Source organism: Lissotriton helveticus, chromosome 9 (assembly GCF_964261635.1).
Source record: "Lissotriton helveticus chromosome 9, aLisHel1.1, whole genome shotgun sequence".
In the NCBI taxonomy this organism is placed as follows: domain Eukaryota; kingdom Metazoa; phylum Chordata; class Amphibia; order Caudata; family Salamandridae; genus Lissotriton; species Lissotriton helveticus.
Window position 1 is genome coordinate 328,245,640 of NC_136070.1, and position 20,956 is coordinate 328,266,595.

At 44.5% G+C, this 20,956-nt stretch overlaps 1 protein-coding gene across 7 annotated transcripts in view; it reads right to left on the reverse strand.

Annotated features, from left to right (window-relative positions):
- EML5 (EMAP like 5) overlaps positions 1-20,956 on the reverse strand; it is a 1,317,369-nt gene that overhangs the window by 259,255 nt on the left and 1,037,158 nt on the right. For 5 of the 7 annotated variants that reach the window (XR_013600929.1, XR_013600930.1, XM_078660021.1 and 2 more), the window contains 2 exons: positions 17,251-17,380; positions 3,186-3,284 (listed from right to left, as the gene is read on the reverse strand). Coding sequence is in view for 4 of the 7 variants with exons in the window: in XM_078660021.1 (XP_078516147.1) it covers positions 3,186-3,284; positions 17,251-17,380 (229 nt within the window). In the remaining 3 variants the exon portion in view is untranslated. The remainder of the gene's footprint in view (positions 1-3,185; positions 3,285-17,250; positions 17,381-20,956) is intronic. The other 2 variants (XR_013600931.1, XM_078660023.1) reach the window with 1 other exon arrangement.

Here is a 20,956-nt window from a genome sequence, read left to right on the forward strand (position 1 = left end):
CCATTTGGACTCCAAATCCCACGAAAACCAGATCCAGTCGAGCCTTCTCCCACTACACATGAGTCTCCACCTCACTTTTTGAATTCAACAAGAAGCTGACGACCTGGCTATTTGCGTAGCCATACTAGGCCCTATGTATGGCAAGACTCACATCTGCTTAGCATCACGATACCCTCCCGCATGATACTGTGCTCTACCAATCTGTATAAAGTAATTTTAACATGAAATTAAGTATCCTGCAGGTCCAAGGCAACCATCTGGTAGCCTGGATCTAGGGCTGGCAGAACTTGGGACAAAGTGAGCATTCTGAATTCGTCCTTCCAAATGAAGGCATCAAATATCTAAAATAGGACAAATGCCGGTGTCCTTCTTTGGCATGAGGAAATAGCAAGAGTAGCAACCCGTCCCTAATTCTACGGCTGACACCCTCTCAACAGCCCTTTTGGCCAATAAAGTCTGCACCTCTTGCATCAAGATGGAAAGGTGCTACTCTGAAACCTGCTCTGATGTAGGAGGAAATTGAGATGGGGCAGAAAGGAGTTGTAAGGTAGCGCCCTGTTAGATGATCTGGAGGACCAATCTGTCGGAGATGATAGTCTGCCACCCCAGATTTTTTTTTCTAATATTGCCTACAACTGAGTGGCTGTGTAATGCTAAAGCAAGCTAAAAAGGCTTGGAGGTAGACACCGCAAATGTGGAGGACTCAGTGGCCTGGTGATGTTTATATGCCAGATCCATGGAATAGCCTTAAAAGGGTGGGAACAGCTGAAGATACTGTTGGGCAGGGGTAGAAAGGCCTAAGGAACGTGCCGTGGATCTGCTTTAGCTAATGCGTTTGGGGCAGAACCAGTCTTTTTGCAAAAAAAGGTGGGAACTATCAAAAGGCATGTCCACTAGGGACATCTGCACATCCCCAGAAAATCCAGTGGATCTCATCCAAGTGTGGTGGTAGAGCACCACACTCAAGACCATCACACTCCCCAAGCAGTCCTTAATATCCAGGCCAATCCAGATAACATATTTGGCTGCATCCTGGCCACCTGTCTGTTGACTGGCAGGCAAGAGTAGATCTTTGCCTAGGTACCCATAAGTGTGTCAGTCTGGGCCTCATTTAAAGGGAGTAATGACTCCGATGAAGCAGGCCCTGGGTGCTAATTTCATTGAGTTTTGACTTCCAAATAGAGTAGCTGTATGGAAAAGGAAGAGTTTTGTCTGAATCAGAGTGCACTGGGTCCAGGTGCTCTGAAGTGGAATCAAGGCGTAACCTTGGTCAGAGTCAAAGCAGATTCGGTTTGAGGTTGGGCATCGGAGTCGACTTCGTTCGATCGGTCCAGTAAAGTAGTGACCAGCACTGGTGGAAAGGAAGCCAGTGCAGATCTTTGAGCCAGGGTAGAAGTCTGCACTGGAGTCAGTGTGTGACCCAAGGTGGCTTTTGAGGGGCTCAGACGACAATGAGGGAAATACGACTGGTGGCCCCCATGATTTCTTGGGCCCTAGATGAATGGCAGAGGATGATGGAAAAGTGCCAAAAATGCACTGCCTTGCCTCTTTGAAATCCACAACTTTCTGCATCATTGCCGATGGCCAGGGAAGTTGGGGCACAACAGGATCAGTTGAGGAATCTGTTCTGGGATTTGGCGCGAGATCGGATTGCATCTTGATAGTTTCCCGACTTCTATTCGGAAAGAGAGTGGCAAGATGTGGAAGAGTCCCGCATCAACTTCTTTTTTGACTGACTTACTGGATGACATAGGCAACAAAGAAGGCCTGTTGAAGGATTGCCCACTGAGAGTGAGAATGAATCAGCATCCTCAACTTGGAGAGGGAGTAGGACTTATGCAAGGTCCAAGACTTCTTTTGGTGTTCAGTGACGTACAGCTTCACTGTCCCAGATCACCTTTGGGTGCATAAAGGTACATTCTTCACATGTCTTGTTGTACCACATGAGTCCAAGCACCAGAGGCAGAACTTGTGCGGATCCATCACAGACATGTGTTCCCAACAATTGCAAACGTTTTGAACCATGTAGTATTCCGTGGGTACATCGATTTCTGCTCGAATGAATTGGTGAAACAATTTGGCAACTAGTAGAAGGAAGTGGAGTTCTAGATCCACATATAAACCCCAACCCTGCTCAGCGATATCAGTTCCTTTCTTTCCATGCTTTTATATGTGTCTCTACTCTGTCACTTCTGGGGAGAACAAACTCAACACGGAACAGCATAGCACCACTTAGCAGCACGCAGAAGCACTACTAAGAGCATTTCTGGATCCAATCTGGCGCCTGGGAATATTATAAAGGCGAGGAATAATGCATCAGAAGGATGACTCTTGTGAAGCCATCTCTCTTTAATTTAAGTCTGGATGATGGCATGGTTGGAAAGGCAGTAGTAATACGTGGTTCAAAGTGTTAATCCTACCAGGAGCCTCCGGTTCTCGCATTTGGCTTTTGCTAGAGTGCTGAGAGTGAGGATGTCAAGTATTGGCGGAGGCTCTTTTTCCTTCTTAAGGTCGCCTGCAGGGAATTCTCTTCCACTGCACCTTAGGCAGGAAAGTTCCGAACTTGCTTTTAGGAAAGGGTTCAAAACATGGCTATTCACTCTGTAATCTTCTACTTGCTGTTGGACTAGTGCTGGGACACTCCCAGGAGCATCTGAGCACTATAAATCTGTCTTCATCATCATATCGCTCCTTAAGTCAGAAAATGTATCTCTGAGCTTCTGTAGAGGGAATACTTGGAGAACAATGTTTATATATCGTCTATTCAATAAGTCCTTTCATCCACAGCTACTGTCATATATCCTTTATAATATTTTAAAGCTGTTATCCCTGTCTACAAATCAATACATATTTGAAAAATCCTGAATCTTGAAGACAGGAATGTCTTTGACAGACTGGGCACACTCAGACACACTACATAATTTAAACAGAACATCATGCATCAATCCAGATGAAACACAAATTCTACATTTCTGCGGTATTCATCAAAGTTTGGGATTATTGCACATTTGTAGATGATTAGGGAGATTTTGACATATTTTAAAAGGAACATAAAACATGCAGCAGGCAACAGGTTCCAAAGTGCAGTGAGACTGTTTTTGTTTCAATACTATAAATAAATTGATAAATCGAAAGTCTGGCAACCCCATGCTAATGGTATTTCTTTTTTAAAAATACAAACATACCTACTTGGCCAGATGCCACTATGTTGGTGAACTTGGGGTGCTGGTTTACAGTTAGGCACAAAATATCATCACTGTGTTCCTGGTAAAAACTCTGAGAGCCTAGAAAAACAAAATGACAGTCAATGCGTTGCTTCGTGTCACAATTGAGGTCACACTCGACTTGATTCCTAAAACAGTGGTTAAGGAAGAGCTTCTTTACAATAAGAAGAGAAAACTGCTTCAAGCCTCACTTTGAAACAGAAACTCACTTGCACAAATGGAAAATAAGGGGAAGACAATCTATTGTGTTAATGCACTTACTCCTGAGTTATCAATGTAAACGATAGGTCACAGGGTTGAATCCTGGAAGGGACAACTTAACTACTCAAAAACAAAAAACAAAAACTCAACTTTATTCGAGCTTGATTACACAAGTCATAAAAGTACAAATTGTTTCTAAAACATTTTCAACATATAATGTGGGCATTAATACAAGGTTAGAAATTCACATCCAATCTATCAAAATGTATCCAATTCACAAATAGGGCATTTTATAAAACCCATTTAGTAAATTAAAACAATACAGATAGTTAAAATAGTATGGGTCTCTTACTAACATTTAATACCCATATTATGTAAACTACTCAATTTTCTGTGGTTGGTAAAATGATTAGCACTGAGTTGTGGGAAGATGAACATCTGTTTGAACGGTAAGGCGATCCCATTTGTAATGACCCTCATATAAATGATGAATATTATTATAGTGAGTATTCCAAAGCTAAAGGTTACTCTCCAAGTTGTGGAGTTCTCTATTCAACAGGTCTGCTGCTACAGCGCCTAATTCAGGGAATATGAAATGATAAAGACTTTTAGAGCGCAACAGTTGCCCAAAGGCGTCAAGGCGCTTCAAGCAGTCTTAGGCAGGGGAAGAAAGAGCAACAGATTGATCCCACTGCCTGTCCGTTAAAAAGTAAAAAGGCAGGTTTTCAAGGCTTACGAAATGGAACATGAAACTGAAGCCAGGTAACAGAGTGATGGAGCAAATTTCACAGCGTGGCGTTCTAGGGTGAGTGTAACGTTGGACCAAGTTCCTGAGTTCTCCTGGGACAATATTATGCAGGGCCTTGTGAACAATGCAAAGATCCTTGAAGATGTTTATTCTTCGGTAGCCAGTGAAGTTTCCAAATCCCCTCAGAAACTGATTGAAATTTGGGGATATCAAGAATTAATCTGACTGTAATGTTCTGAACCAGGTGCAGTTTGGCATGGACAGTCTTATTAATATCCATGTATGTATTTTGTATGTATGTATTTTAATGCTTATTAAGCGCAGCTGTCACCCAGCGGGTATCCTGGCGCTGAGATCAGTTCCACCATCTGCTCTACCATTTAAAGAGCAAAGAATAAAGAATCAAGAGTAAAGAGCATTACAGTAAGGTAACCGGGATCTAATAAGCACCAGAGCCACTTGCTTCCATTCTTGAAGAGGGATAAAAAGGAAACACTTTGCTAAGGGATTTAATGATCCAAAAGCAGGTCGAACCTGTGCTGTTGACCTACTGGTCGAACAATAGATTTTTATCGACCAGTACTCTGAGATTTTTAGCAGAGTCAGATGGAGTAGGTAAGGCCCCCAGGCTATCTGGCCACCACAAATTGGACCATACGGATGGTTGACAACCAAAGATTATGACTTCCGCCTTGTCCTCATTGAATCTTAGGTAGTTTTTTCATCCATGTGGCCACAGCCTGCATACAGGTTTTAAGTTGGTGGCAATTGCATCCATGTCCCTAGAGATAGACACAAAGATTTGAGTGTCATCAGCATGTAACCATGTTCGAAGCCCAAAAGATCTTATGAGTTTCGCCAGCGGGGAACATAGAAATTGTATTATGTAGGGCTTGGGGAAGAACCCTAAGGCACCCCACTTGGACACGTTATGGACTCCGAGCAGAACTGGTCAATCATAACCACCTGAGACCTGTCACTCAGAAAAGATGCCAGACGTTGGAGTGTCAAGTCTGGGACCCCCCAGTTTCTGAAGCTGCTCTACAAGCCAGGCCAGGGAGATGGTATCGAAGGCTGCAGATAGGTCCAAAAGGTCCAACGCAGCAGCTTCCCGAGCATCCACCATGGGATGGATGTAAAATAATACTACATATTAATAGCACACAAAGTACAGCTGAATATTCTGTAAACTGTAAATTCTGAACAGAAGATGTTAACTCTGCCTAGCAAAATTTTAATAGGCCTCTCTCAGCTCAGAAAGTCACTTTTCACCCAATGCTTGCTTACTTTAGAAGGTTTTCTCAAGTTTTCAATATTCAGATGTTAGGATGACATTAGATACATGGGTGCATTGAAAATTGTCGGGTTCAATGTGTCACCTATGTTTTTTTTGTTATCCTGAATAACTTGGAAGTACCAATAATAAGCACGATTAAATAATGTTGTTTACTGATTTAACATAGTTTGGATATTAACTTTCAATTACTACTATCACTCACTTTTCTACATAGAAGCATTCTTAAAAGTCTGATATATATTTAGAAGGCAGTAAAATATCTGTGTTCCTCTTCAGATATTGTTCTCTCTTAAAGCAAAATACTAATGTTTCTAAAATTTAGTAAAACTATCTGCCTGAAAAATTGTGTCTACTTTTAAAATCATCCTTAGCCATCATGGAGTGACTACAGAATTTAATTTTGTATGTTGGCAGTCACCTTTCTAAAATATCTGCTTATGGAAAATACAACTATAATTCAAACAGATATTATCAAAGTCAAGCCATACATTTTAATACATGTATTTAGAATATTTATTACATTTCCTTTTTTCTGAAGACAACCCTACAGATTCAAAAGACATTAAAAGTGCAACATTCTTTTTCATTAAAACGTGTGGAAATCTTTGCCTCAGTCCGCTCTTTCACTATCACATTACATACCTTAAGTGGTGCTTAGGAATGGAAATTAGTTTTATAAATATTACAATTCATGACTCGTACTCGTTTTCTATCACACATTTGAGATTGTGGCAGATTTATTCGGACATCAAACATAGGTGTAACACTTGACTCTTTAGAATACATATATACTTGATCACACACAGGACACTTGGATATATATTTCTGAAACAATGTCTTCACCTTCGACCTAAGGTTCATTGTGATTCAAAATTATCATTAAGCATAAAACAAGCATGTGAGCCAGGAATCACTTTGAGACTGACGTTGCATGAAACGTGCCATGACATCTATGTATTTATGACAACAATTATGACAATTATCTATTCAATATGAAGATAGCTATAGCTTGTGTACCATTTAGGATTGATTTTACATGTATGAGGTACCAAATATTAGTCTTTTCTTGAGATTATTTTATGACTTTTGGGGGCTAGAACTTCAATCCCCATTAATTAGTTAACTATGGGCTGATGTAGGAGAGCAAATACCGGTCGGTAACGGCCGAATTCGGCCGTTACCGACCGGTATTTGGGTTTTCAGGTGTAGGGGCCATTATTTTACCGAATCGGTAAATTTACCGATTCTGTAAAATACCGAATCGGTAATTTTACCGATTCGGTAAATCCAAATGTAGGTGACACTCCTGAGAGTGCCACAGGCCCTTAAGAGTCGGTATTTTACCACACAATCCTATTGTGTGGTAAAATACCGAATCCAGGTGTGCATGCACATCTGTGCATGCACACTGTGCAATGTGACACACAGACATGCCCTTAGGGCATGTCTGTGTGCCACATGTCACACATGCCTTTACTTGGGGTGCTAGAGGGTGTCAAAGTGACACCCCCTGCACCCTTGCAACATTCGGTATTTACCGATTCGGTAAATACCGATTCGGTATTTCCCATTGATTCCTATGGGCTTCACAGCCCATAGCAATCAATGGGAAATACCGATTCGGTATTTACCGAATCGGTAAATACCGAATGTTACCGATTCGGTAATTCACATTTAAAATTTCCCTACATCTCCCTCCTTCATATTTACCGATTCATAAATACCGAATCGGTAAAATTCGGTATTTATGAGTCAGTAAATTGAAGGTACCTACATCTGGCCCTATGATATCAACAAATCTTAATCTAATGAATATAGTCCATACTCACAGATACACTGTCAGTACTTTTCAAGCGAATCTCTTAAAGTCCATCTTCTTTTTATTATTATATTTACTTATTGACTTTATTGACCTTTGCAGTGTAGGAAGGTGTTTTACTCACATGCAATTGTATATATATTTGTCAGTCTCCTACTCACTTAAAAATCTGTTACACAGCATTCACACCTTATACGCTTTTGGATTAGTCTATTTAGCAGGGCATACATAACCACAACTGAATTATCAAAAATCCTAAATGCAACACAAAAATTAACTATCCCTTCAGGTTTCACAGCATTCTGTGATGCTGCAGTTCGGATAACCACCCAGTGAGGTGCAGATTTAAAAGAAGAGAAAAGGGCAAGAGAAGGTGGTGTTCAAGAGTATTTGTTTACATCAAAGTATAGTGGCTTATCACAAATCTTCATACAATTCCAAAGGCCCAAGTGCATGCTTGCTTTTTGGAGAAAAAACGGCTAACATTGTCCAACAAGACAAAGAAAGAAACTAGAAAGAAAAGCACTGATTATACACGTAATGTAAGAAAGGAAAATGCTACTTACCCAGTATGCTTCTGTTCTTTGCATATAGAGCTATAGAATCATACGCTTTAGCAGAGATCGCCATCTAGTGTTGGGTCCGGATGTTCGCACTTTGTTTTTATGGAAGAAGTATTTGTAGTCACGTGTTAGGTGACTCCTCTCTTCGGTGATAGCGTGCATGGGCATCGGCTCCATCCTTAGATTGTTTTGCCATAAAGGGTGATGATGGAGTTAGTAAAGTAGTAAAGAAAGATGTCCATGTGTAACGTAGCTAAGTAAGATAATACTGCAACAGTTAGAGGTACACGGGGAGGCGGGTGGGCGCATATGATTCTACAGCTCTATAAGCCAAGAACAGATGCATACTGGGTAAGTAGCATTTTCCGTTTGAGGCATATGAGCTGTAGATCATATGCTTTACCATAAACTATACAGCAGTTATCTCCCAAGCGGTGGCTAACCTGTAGCGGTTGCAGTGGTTTGAAATAATGTTCGTAAAACTGCTTGTCCCACATTAGCTTGCTGTCTTGCTCACACATCTACACAATTGTGTTTCGTGAATGTGTGTAGTGCAGACAATGTTGCAGCTCTGCAGATGTCATCTAAGGGTATATTCCCTAAGAATGCCATAGAAGTTCCTAGTTTGTGTGTAGAGTGTGCTCTAGGGGGAATTGTTAATGTGCGTTTAGTTTTATTGTAGCATATTTGAATGAACTTAACTATCTACAATGCAATACCTGCTTTTGATATGGGATTGCATTTATGCAGTGGCAAAAAAGCAACAAAAAGTTGTTTTGTTTTCCTAAAAGGTTTTGTTCTTTCTATGTAATATAGTAAGGCTCTTTTGACATCTAATGTGTGAAGAGCACCTTCTGCCACTGAATCTGGTTAAGGGAAGAATACAGGCAACTCAACAGACTGATTGATATGAAAAGCAGAAATGACTTTTGGTACAAATTTGGGATTAGTCCTAAGAACCACTTTATTTTGGTGTATTTGTAAAAATGGTTCTTGTATAGTTAGTGCCTGAAGCTCACCCACTCTTCTAAGAGATGTGATGGCTTTAAGGAAGGCTACCTTCCATGTGAGAAACTGTAGTTCACATTTGTGTAAAGGTTCAAATGGTGGACCCACGAGTCTAGTGAGAACTATATTGAGATTCCACACTGGAGAGTGTGGAAGTCTGGGAGGGATGATTCTTATGAGTCATTCCATAAAAGCTTTGATAGCGGGTACTGGAAACAGAGACAAATGCTGGCTGTTTTGTAAGTAAGCAGGAATGATTGTTGGTACAGTAGACTACAAATAGTTTCCATTTTGTTGCATAGCATGCTCTTGTGGTAGGGCGACTAGCCTCTTCAATGATGTTCATGCAGTCTGGTGGAAGTTTAAGGTAGGCAAACTCTAAGATTTCAGGTGCCATATCGCAAGATTGAGATGACTGGGATCTGGGTGTCTTATCGCTCCATTGCTCTGAGTGAGAAGCTTGGGTGAGAGGTATAGTTTTTGGTGAGGAACTACTGATAGTTCTGACAATGTTGTGAACCATGGCTGTCGAGCCCATGTTGGAGCAACTAGGATGAGTGTGAGGGAATACTGTTTGAGCTTCCGAACCACTAATGGAATTAGCGGGAGAGGAGGAAAAGTGTAAGCAAATTTTCCAGATCAGTTCATCCATATCGGATTGCCTTTGGATAATGGGTGTGGGTGCCTGGAGGCGAAGCATGGGCATTTTGGTTGAGGTGTGTGGCAAACAGATCTATTTCTGGGTAGCCCCACATTTGGCAGAATGGGAGGAGAACTTGAGGATGAAGTTTCCATTCGTGGATCCGTTGTCGTTGACGACTGAGAAGATCTGCAATCTGGTTGTTTACTCCTGGGAGGTGTTCTGCAAGGAGATATATTTTTTAAGGTATGGCCCATCTCCAGATGCTTTGAGCTAGTTGCTAAAGCTGTAAGGAGAGTGTTCCCCCTGTTTTTGTATGTAGTACATTGCTGTCATGTTGTCTATACGAACTAAGCAACCTTTGCCTACTAGATGCAGTTAAAAAGCTTTGAGAGCAAGAAATATTGCTAGTAGTTCTAGATGGTTTATGTGGCGTTGTTTTTGTTGTACAGTCCACATGCCCTGAATGGTGTGTTTTTGAAGGTGCGTTCCCCAACCAGTGAGAGATGCGTCTGCTGTTAGTATTATCTGTGGAACCGGATCGAGGAACGGCCATCCTTTGGAAAGGTTTTGTATGTTCCACTACTGCAGAGAGCGATGGGTGCGGCCGTCTACCAACACTAGATCTGTTAACTCTCCTTGAACTTGGTTCCACTGACGTGCTAAGAATTCCTGTAGTGGGAGCATTTGGAGTCTTGCATAAGGAACAATTAGAATGCAGGAGGCCAACATTCCTATGAATTGCATGAACACTCGGGCTGGTAGAGAGTGTTGAGGTTGAAATTGTGATATAAGATTTTGCATGTTGGGTATCCTGACTGGGTTGGGTATGCTAGAGCTTTGCAAGTATCTATTGTAGCTCTTAGATACACTTGTGTTTTGGATGGCTGGAGATGAGACTTGGCGAGGTTGACAGTGAACTCCAAGTTGTGAAGTAGTTGAAAAGTTCTTTGAGTGTGGCATAGGCAGCTGTGTTGCGATTTGGCTTTTATTAGACAATCATTGAAATAAGGGAAGACGTGAATGTGTTGTATTCTTAAGTGAGCTGCGACTACTGCCAGGCACTTGGTAAAGACTGTGGGTGCTGTAGTTACCCCAAACAGGAGAACTTTGAATTGATAGTGTGTTCCGTCCAGCACGAACCTGAGCTATTTTCTGTGAGCTGGGTGAATGGAAATATGTAAGTAGGCGTCCTTAAGTCCAGAGTGGATAGAAAGTCACCTTGCTGAAGCAGTGGAAGCACCTGTTGGAGTGTGACCATGTGGAAGTGGTCTGATTGAACGTAGAGATTTAGCAGTCGGAGGTCTAATATAGGCCTGAGATAGCCGTCCTTTTTGGGGATTAGGAAGTACAGGGAGTATACTCATGTCCCTTGATGATGAAATGGAACTGGTTCTATTGCATGTTTTTCCGATAGAGAGAGAACCTCTTGTTTTAAGAGAGAGAGATGTTCTGGTGACATTGTATGTGGTTTTGGAAGAATGGTTGGGGGAGTGCTTGTAAGCTCCAGGCAGTAACCATACTGGATAATATGTAGTACCCACCTGTCTGAGGTGACTGAATTCCAGACAGGCAGGAATTGTGAGAGACGTACCCCGACAGATGTGGAATGATCGGGGGCAGAAAAGGGAAGTTACTGTTAGTTTGTAGGGGAAGTGCGTGTGGAGTTGCCTTTGCCTCTTCGCCTATTATTGTTTCCTCTATAACCTCCTCAAAAATAACCTCTGGAAGAGGTGGATTGATTCTTCCCCTTCTAAGAGGAGGAGGGATTTTCTGTGGACACTGTCTTTGAGCCACCCCTGTAAAAGGAGCGGCGAAAGGAACCTCTGTTAATTGGTAATTGTAAAGCCCCCATAGACTTTGTGTCCTCAGTGTCCTTTTTCATTTTTTCAATGGAGGTATCTACAGCTGGCCCGAAAATATGGTCCTTATCAAAAGGCTGGCTAAGTATGGAGGATTGTGCCTCCTGCTTAAAACAGGAAATCCTAAGCCAAGCGTATCTAAGCAGTAGCACGCTAGTATATACTGCAAGGAGCTGCTGTGTCTGCTGCATCGAGTGCACATTTAATGGATGTGTTACTGATAAGTTTGCCTTCCTGGATAAGGTCATTAGCTTTTGCTTTGTACTGATCGGGTAAGTGTTGCATGAGTTGTTCAAACTCATCATAATGAGCCCTATCATAGCATGCTAGCAGAGCCTGAGCGTTTGCAATAAGCCAATAATTTGCAGCCTGTGTAGCTACTCTCTTACCTGAGGCATCAATGAGTTTGGACTCCTTGTCAGGAGGGGGAACCTCACCTGTGGTTTGAGAGTTTGCTCTCTTGTGAGTGTTAGAGACTACAAGAGAGTCCAAAGGCAACTGGCCTTTTATATAAGCAGGGTCTGTAGGAACGGGTTTGTTTTTTTGTCTACTCTGGGTGTGAGTATTCTAGCTCTAACTGGGTCTTTAAAGACCTTATCCATGTGCTTTAACAGGCCCTTTAGCATAGGTAAAGTGTGAGTAAATCTTTGAGACTAGGTGAGTGTCTCAAAGAGGAAATCCTCTTCCAAAGGCTCTTTATGGAGCTCCACTCCGTGGTATTGTGCAGCTCTGTTAATGAGCTGAGCGTATCCAATGTTATCAGGTGGGGAGGGTCTAGAAGGATACAGGTTAGGGTCATTATCTGTATCTGGTTCCTTATCGTAATTTTCCTAAGGATCATTATCTTGAGGTCAGTCAATCAAGTCACTTGTAAAGCGCACTGCTTACCCGTGAGGGTCTCAAGGCGCTGGGGGGGAGGGGGGAGGGGGGGGGTGCTGCTACTGCTCGAAGAGCCAGGTCTTGAGGAGTCTTCTGAGGGCCAGCAGGTCTTGGGTCTGCCGTAGGTGGTGGGGAGGGTGTTCCAGGTCTTGGTGGCGAGGAGAGAGAAAGATCTGTTGCCGGCAGTTGTTCTTTGGATGCGGGGGACTGCGGCGCGGGCGAGGCCGGTGGAGCCGAGCTGGCGGGTGGAGGTGTAGAAGCTGAGTCGTCTGTTGAGGTATGCTGGTCCGGTGCTGTGGAGTGCTTTGTGTGCGTGGATGAGGAACTTGAAGGTTATCCTCTTGTTAACGGGGAGCCAGTGCAGGCTCTCAGTTGGGGTGTGATGTGGCTGTGGCAGGGGATGTCGAGGATCAGATGTGCAGAGGCGTTCTGGATGCGTTGCAGCCATCTCAGGAGTTTGGCCGAGATTCCTGCATAGAGGGCGTTTCCGTTGTCCAACCTGCTAGTGACGAGGGCCTGGGTGACCGTTCTTTTCGTTTCGGTGGGGATCCACTTGTAGATCCTGCGGAGCATGTGGAGAGTGTTGAAGCAGGAGGAGGAGACGGCGTTGACATGTTTAGTCATGGAGAGGGTGGAGTCGAGGATGACCCATAGGTTGCGTGCGCGGTCGGTTGGTGTTGGGGCTGTTCCCAAAGTGGTCGGCCACCAGGAGTCGTCCCAGGCTGAGGTGGTGGATCTGAGGATGAGGACCTCTGTCCTGTCCGAGTTCAGCTTCAGACGGCTGTTCCTCATCCATTCGGCGACGGCCTTCATTCCTTAATTCCTTCGTGGAGGTTGGTCTTGGCGGTGTGAGGGTCTTTGGTGAGGGAGATGATCAGCTGGGTGTCATCGGCGTAGGAGATGATGTTGAGTTTGTACTGTCGGGTGACGTGGTCGTTGGGAGCCATGTAAATGTTGAACAGCGTCGGCTTAGGGATGATCCCTGGGATACGCCGCAGAGGATCTCGGTGGTAATGGAGAGGAGGGGGGAGGCAGACGCTCTGTGTTCTGCCGGAGAGGAAGGATGTGGTCCAGTCCAGGGCCTTCTCTTGGATCCCGGCGTCGTGTAGGCGTGTACATAGTGTGTGGTGGCAGACCGTGTCAAAGGCGGCTGACAGGTCCAGGAGGATGAGGGCTGCTGTTTCTCCGTTGTCTAGCAGGGTCCTGATTTCATCGGTGGCGGCGAGGAGGGCAGTTTTGGTGCTATGGTTGCTGGGGAACTCGGACTGGGACAATTCCAGGATGCTGTTCTCCTCGAGGTAGCGGGTCAGTTGTTTGTTGACGGCTTTCTCGATGACTTTTGCCAGAAACGGGAGAAGGGAGATCGGTCTGAAGTTTTTGAGGTCCTTAGGGTCTGCCTTGGGTTTCTTGAGTGAGGCGTTGATCTCTGCGTGCTTCCAGCTTTCTAGGAAGGTTGCTGTCTCGAAGGAGATGTTGATTGCTTTCTGGAGATAGGGTGCGATGGCTGTGCTGGCTTTGTTGAAGTTGAAGTTGTGGTGTGGGCAAGGGTCTAACGGTGATCCGGAGTGGATGGTGTTCATGATCTTGCTGGTGTCCTCGTTGTTGATGCAGGTCCAGGAGAGCAGGCTGTTGATGCGGGTAGTGGTCATGGGGGCAGAGGTCTCAGTGGATGTCTGGGCAGTCGTAACGTTGAAGCTGTCGTGGATGTCGGAGATCTTGCGGTGGAAGAAGGTGGCCAGCGAGTCGCACACGCCTTGCTAAGGTGGGATGTCGGTGTTGGAGCTGGGTTTGGAGAGTTCCTTCACGATGTTGAAGAGCTCTTTGCTGTTGTGTGCATAGTTATCTAGGTGGTCTCTGAATGAGGCCCTCTTGGCGGATCTGATGAGGTGATTGTGTCTGCGGGTGGCGTTCTTGTGGGCTGCGTAGCTGTCCGGTGTTAGTTCGCGGAGCCAGTTCTTCTCTAGTTTTCGGCATGTTCGTTTAGAGGCCTGGAGGTCTTCGGTGAACCAGCTGGCTTTCTTGCTGGTATGGCTGATGGAGGGTGTCTTGAGCGGGGCGAGGGTGTTGGCTCAGTCGTCGATCCACTGTCTGAGGTTGCGGTTGTCAGGGTCGGTGGGGTGGGCCAGTGGGCTCTAGGCAAGGGTGGTGGTTAGTTGGTCTTCGGTGACTTTGCCCCAGCAGCGGCGAGGCATCTGTTGGGTGCGGTGGTGCATGGTGGGCTTCCTGAAGGTGAAATGGATGCAGTGATGGTCAGTCCAGTGGGGTTCGGTGGTGTGGTTGAAGGAGATGTGGGGGCTTGTGGAGAAGATTGGGTCAAGCGTGTGACCAGGGACGTGGGTGGGTGTTGTCACGAGCTGTCTGAGTCCGAGGTTGTTGGGTGGTGGAGTTGATGTTGTTCTCGAGTTGGAAGTTCAGGTCACCTGGGAGGATGCAGTCCGTGGAGGCGAGGGCGTGTGCTCTAAGTCGGCAATGGAGTCGCTGAATTGTGGATGCTGGGGAAGCTGCAGTTCCGGCAGGTGAAGGGTCCTTGGGTGCGCTTCGGGGTGGCCGGTAGCAGGTATGTTCTCGTACGAAGTTGAGTGCGTGGAGGGTGCTGACATCGTAGCGGATTCGAGCGTCGTGGCGTACGCAAAGGCCAGGGGTTCTGGCGTTGTGTGTGGTCCTGGCGCGGACGAGCGCAGACGGGCTTGCCTTAGGTTCGCCTTCGGCCGCCATAAAAAGGGGAGGTGGGAGGTAGGAGCAGCTGGGAGGGGGGGGAACGACGAATGAGCAAGCGGGGGGGGGGCTGGGCCGCGGGCGACGCAGCGGCGGGAAAAGCGGGAGGAAGGGACTGCGAAGGGGAGAGAAGGCAAAAGGGCAGAGAGATAGCAAGAGGGCAAAAGACGGCAAAGGGGAAGAGAAATAACGAGAGGGAAGAAAAACGGTCACAGATAACAGATCAGCCAAAATGCAAATGCATTGCAATAAAAACGGTCACAGAAAGCAAATAGAACACAATACAAAATACAATGCCACAACAGAAAAGCAGACCTACGGCCCACCACTGGCCATCAGGGATTAGGCGCAGGTGGTAGCCTGCAGGTGGAGGCGGGCCTCGAACTCCCTCAGCAGCAGCGGCAGCTGGGCAGAGACACGAACGCAGTCAGGTGGAGCTGTGCGGCGTGGGGAGCGATCTTCCTGGAACAGGAAATCCTCTGCATCAAAAGACTCGGTGCCGAAATCCTCCGCATGGAAAGGATCGGAGCCCAAACCAACCAAACACAAAAACTCGCAGCCTAAACCTCCAACACTAAAGGCGCCGGAGCCGAAAGTCTCGGCACCGAAAACATCTGTCCTGATCTGGTGGTATGTCCTGCTCCTCATCAGTATCCCCACCACCACCCCCACCCCCATAAGCCTCATCCTGAATGCTAGGTGAAAGTGGAGGTGAATTTGATGGTGAAATAATCAAATTCTGATTAATAGGAGGAGAGGGAGGTGGAATGTAAGGTGGAGAAGGGTTAGTACCAGAGTCCTTTTTCTTAAGAGGTATAGACAGGTCCTTTGTGAGATCCAGCTTCTGTTTTTTAGGAAGAGGGGTCTGAATATGCCCTGTTTTAGGGTAATAACAAGTCATTTTTGTTTTGAGTCCAAAGATGGCTCATTGGGCCGAGGCTCTTTGGGTGGAGTGTCCTTTTCTTTGTTTGCTGTTTTCGGTGCCGAGACTTTTGGCTCCGGCGCCTTTGGTGTTTGAGGTTTAGGCTGCGAGTCTTTGTGTTTGGTTGGTTTGGGCTCTGATCCTTTCCATGCGGAGGATTTCGGCTCCGAGTCTTTTGATGCGGAGGATTTCGGCTCCGTACCTGTAGGTGTTGGGGATTTTGGTTCCGAACTTTTGGGTTTTTTTGGACTTTATGTTACGAAGTCTTTGGTGTCATAGGGGTAGTCTTCAGTCCCAGAGGTGTGGTGACCGGTAGAGACTTGGACTTATGTTTCGGTGCCGAGGGTGTTGGTTCAGCACCGGAATGGGGGCGGTTTGAGCACGAGCCGGAAGGCTTTTCTTTATGTCTCTGAGCCGGGCTGGAGGGCGGGGCATCGAAAACTCTGTCGGTGCCGACCTGAGCATGGAAGCGAATGTGGTACCGGAGCCTTTGTTTTATGTTGACTGGGCACAGGGAGATCAGTACTCCCAGTATGCTGACCCGGAGTGATGTGCTCTTCTTCCTCCATGTCAGAGTCTACTTCGGACATGGAGACCTGTTCTTCTTCTGCTCCTTCGACTGGATGTTTGATATCTGGATCGTCTCCTAAGATGATCGGTACATAGCAGCTGTGGAGTTGCATCTTGTGGCATCTAGCCCGACGAACACAAACTGTTTTCTTCGATCGGAATTATCGACACGCTTCACAGTCCTATTTGTTGTGTTCAGGGGATAAGCAGAGGTTGCAGACCTTGTGCAAATCGGTGCGTGGAAACTTAGCACGACACCCGGGACACAGTTTAAATGGAGTCCGTTCCATCGGCTGCTAGCACGATCGGCACGGGTACCCCCAACTGCCCGCCTCGAGTTTCCCGATCGAAGGTTTTCTCAGTTGGAATGATGCGCGTTGAATGAGGAACCGCGATCGAAGACAATACCGTAGAAGGTAGAGGATTGCATGTCGAAGAAGTTAGAAAACGATACCGAACCGGAGCGTCGCAATACACATCCAAACCCAATGGTGGAAAAAACAATCTAAGGATGGAGCCGATGCCCATGTCCCCTATCACCGAAGGGAGGAGTCACCTACCTCGTGACTACAAAGACTTCTTCCAGAATAACAAAGTGCAAATATCCGGACTCAGCACTAGATGGCGATCTATGCTAAAGCATATGATCTACAGCTCATATGCCTTCAACATGCTGCTTTTCAGTTTAGTTAATGAAAATAATTTAGTGTGGTTTGTAGTTTTATGGTAATCCTTTAAGTGTCAAACTCCTCTCCATAGTTCAAAAAGAAAAGGTTAACAAAGAACAGGCTTTTGTTCTTACCTGTTGCAACATTGTATAAAATCCCAACTGAGGCAGTATGGTACAGGATGTCTGCCCCATCATTGAGGTAATGCACATTATTTCGACAGTCTTTGCCCCGATAGCCAAACACCAACTCCAGCACCAGGTCCTACAGGCAGAGATAAAAAATCATTTACTGGCTTATAGTTGGCACACCCGCTTACGCTCTCATTAAACATTCACAATACTTGTATGTGTTACGTTGCGCCCTCTAACTAGTCAAATGTAGTTGACGCTAGGAAAATCTTTCAAAACTGTACATTAAGCTTGTGATAGACTTTTTATTTTTGTCTACTGCTTTTCTTACGCTGGAAAAGAGACTGCGATACTCCACACTCAAAACATGATAACCATCTTCATTGGAGAAAAGGACACAGGGTCTAGGTAATACTAGGGCAGGTCAGGAAACCTGGAAAGGGACACTTAGACAGTGAGACAAGGTAATTGTGACAGAGGTGGTTGCTGGGACAGCATGCCACCGCCACTAATACGAGAACACCAAATCAAATCCGAGGGCATGCACACAGACTTCTCAGAAAGAAGAGAAGATACTAGGAAACAAGGACAGAAGCACCATGAGAGGGAAATTTGAACATGACAACTGAGAAAGATTGACATATACAACACAGCAAAAAGAAACATTGAGGATTACAACTGAGCATTCAGCGCTCTATGCAGCTATGAACACATTTCTGGTCACGTGATGTAATTTTGGCTATTCTTCAAAGTTTTTCCAGTTCTTTATTTTGATGAAGCAGGGGTCTCTAATGGGTAGCTCGGAAGCTACTGGTAACTCGCCAGTGCCCTGGTAGTAGCTTCTCGAAGAGCAGTCCAGCACAGTGTGTAATTCAGAGGGTTTAGCAACAGTGATTAGAGGCAGCATTACACACTTCAGGGCCCTTACAGGGGCTGCCAGCCTAACCAATAGCCGGACCACACAGACACACACTGGTACTGGTGTAGGACTTACAACATGACTATCTATCTCCACTCTAAATTTTGCCAAGTTACATGTAGATTTGTCACTTTACTATGTACACTTTATTAGTCAGGCAACATGTGTGAAAAAGATAAGATGTTGTTGAAATGTTGTTACTCAAAATGCAAAGGGCATATTTCATAGGAAAATGTGTATTTTTCTGAAAGTGATATTGATGTTTCAAAACAAAATGAATGAATATCGAACACATATTTAAAGCTGCTCTTTGAATGGTAATTCATGGTGTATTTGAGAGATTTATAGCTGTAAGTATTGCTTTTGTGCCAGCGGCCCCATTCTGATGTGGCTATTATTTTATTAGTCATGTGGAGGCATATCATATTTTTAATATATATTTGTTTTATTGGTATTTTTATACAACAGACACACAAGGATATTTAGCAAAACATGGCTAGCTTTACCCCCAGAAAAATACAGACGAATGGCAAATCAACCCATTACAATGTTAAAGAGAAGAGAGGCATGTAGCCCAGAGAATTAGGTGGAAGCAGGTTGTCAATGGCTTTAATCAGTTAACATTTATCTGAGTCATTTCAAATGATGTGTTATAAGGGTGTTAACTGTGTGGTTCTGTTGGCGGTTGGTCCACCTGTGACTAAGTAGTCGTAGGGGGTTGTAATAAAAGATATGCCCTCAATGGTTTCTAGATATCTCGATGGCATATCATATTGATTTAGCTTTTCCTGACATTGCTGTCATTCATCTTGCCAGGGGGTAGTCAGTTTTCTATCACAATGTTGAGTTTTAAATGTCGTCCTGTCAAAATATTGAATCAAGAATATCGACAAATATAACATCATAAATGTATGTATGTATAGGTCAGCATATTTATATTTATAACTCAACATCTTTTTATATTGAAGATATATCCATATCTATTATAAATCTCTTGATGGTACGTAGAAATATAGCTAAGAATAGTAACTTTATACTTACCAATGTACTTATATTACGTATGACGTTATTTTGTCACACAATATTGTGACATACATCTATATGGTCACTAATATAATCCTGTAAGGTGTCCCTATTACACCAACTATCAAAGCCAATAGTAGCTCAGGTGTATTTCATTAATCAGAAGGAGCTCTCACTACAGAAAAGGTTGGAGAACCGACCTTTGGGTCTTGAAACCTACTGAATTATACCAGATTTATTTTTATTTTTTTCCATGAAATGAATATATATATATAGCTCTAACAAAAATAGAAAGCTGCAGTGAAAATATATGCACTAAATTATATAACAGTTCAGTTACATATAAGTGATTTTTAAAAGCTTGGTAATTAACACACACTACCAATGCTAGGAACTACAACACATTAACATAACCTCATAAGTTGACATATGCACCAAGCATTAGCTATGTTGCCTATATTGGATTTCTAAAATGAGATGAGCCAGGTGAATCTATTTTTGTTTGCATGTACATAATTTATCCGTTTCTGGCATCAGGCTCATTATTGCTGAAGTAGGTGTTCTTGTAGTGTAGAACAAGTTACTTACCTTTGGCAATGCATTATCTGGTAGAGACAATATCTAGCTTCAGATCCCTTACCGTTAATGTTCCAGATATCAGACTGGATCTGGAAACTTTCGATTGAGCAGTAGCCCGGCATGCAGTCAGACGGTTCTGTTTGGCTGAGCATGATGTCGCTGTAGTCGTTGGTTGTGACGTCACATAACCTATACAGGCGCCACCTAGGTCACGTATGTCAGTTACTTTTTACTTCTTCCACGTCAGAAGTGCAGAGTCATGAAGTGACTGACTAGTGTGTGTCAAAACTAGGGCCCTTTAAAGGAGATCAACCCTAGCCCTATAAACGAGTCCGCAGAGCTGTGACACATGGGTGGGTCTGTAAGGAATCTGCAGCTAACATTGTCTCTACCAGATAATGCATTACCAAAGCTAAGTAACTTGTTCATCTGATAGAAACTTCTAGCTGCAGATTCCTTATCTTTGAATAGATACCCAAATCATACTTCGGTGGGCTGCAAGACAGATTTACTAGACTAGAAACTCCTGCAGGACCGAGCAGGCAAAATGCCCATCCCTGTTGACCTGACTGCCCAGTAAGTAGTGTTTTGCAAACGTGTGCAGTGAAGCCCATATTGCAGCATGGCAGTTGTCCATGACTGGCACTCCATGAGTCAACGCTGTAGTCACAACCTTCCCCCTGGTGGAATGGGCTCATAAACCTTCAGGAGGCTGCTTCCTAGCCTGGGTTTAGCAGATCTTAATATAGATAACAACCCAGCACAAAATGGTTAGCTTCTGCACTGCTCAACCTTTTTTTAGCTCTCATGTAACCCACAAAGTGTTGGTCATTCACTTAGAACTCCTTTGTATGGTCAAGGTAGAACGACAATGCTCTGTTTGGGTCCAGATGATGGAGATGCTTCTCTCCCTTAGAGGAATGCGGAGGAGCAAAATAGGTGGGCAGTGTGACGAACTGACGGAGATGGAATGGGGTCACAACTTTAGTAAGGAATGAGGCATGGGTGCGAAGCATCACTTTATCCAGTAAAGTCATAAGATATGGAGGCTTGGATGACAAAGCCTGCATCTCAATCATCCTCCGGGCAGATGTTATTGCCACTAGAAAGGCTACGTTGATGGTAAGCAGCCAGAGGGGACAATCGTGTGATGGCTCAAAGGGAGCACACATGAGATACATCAGAAAC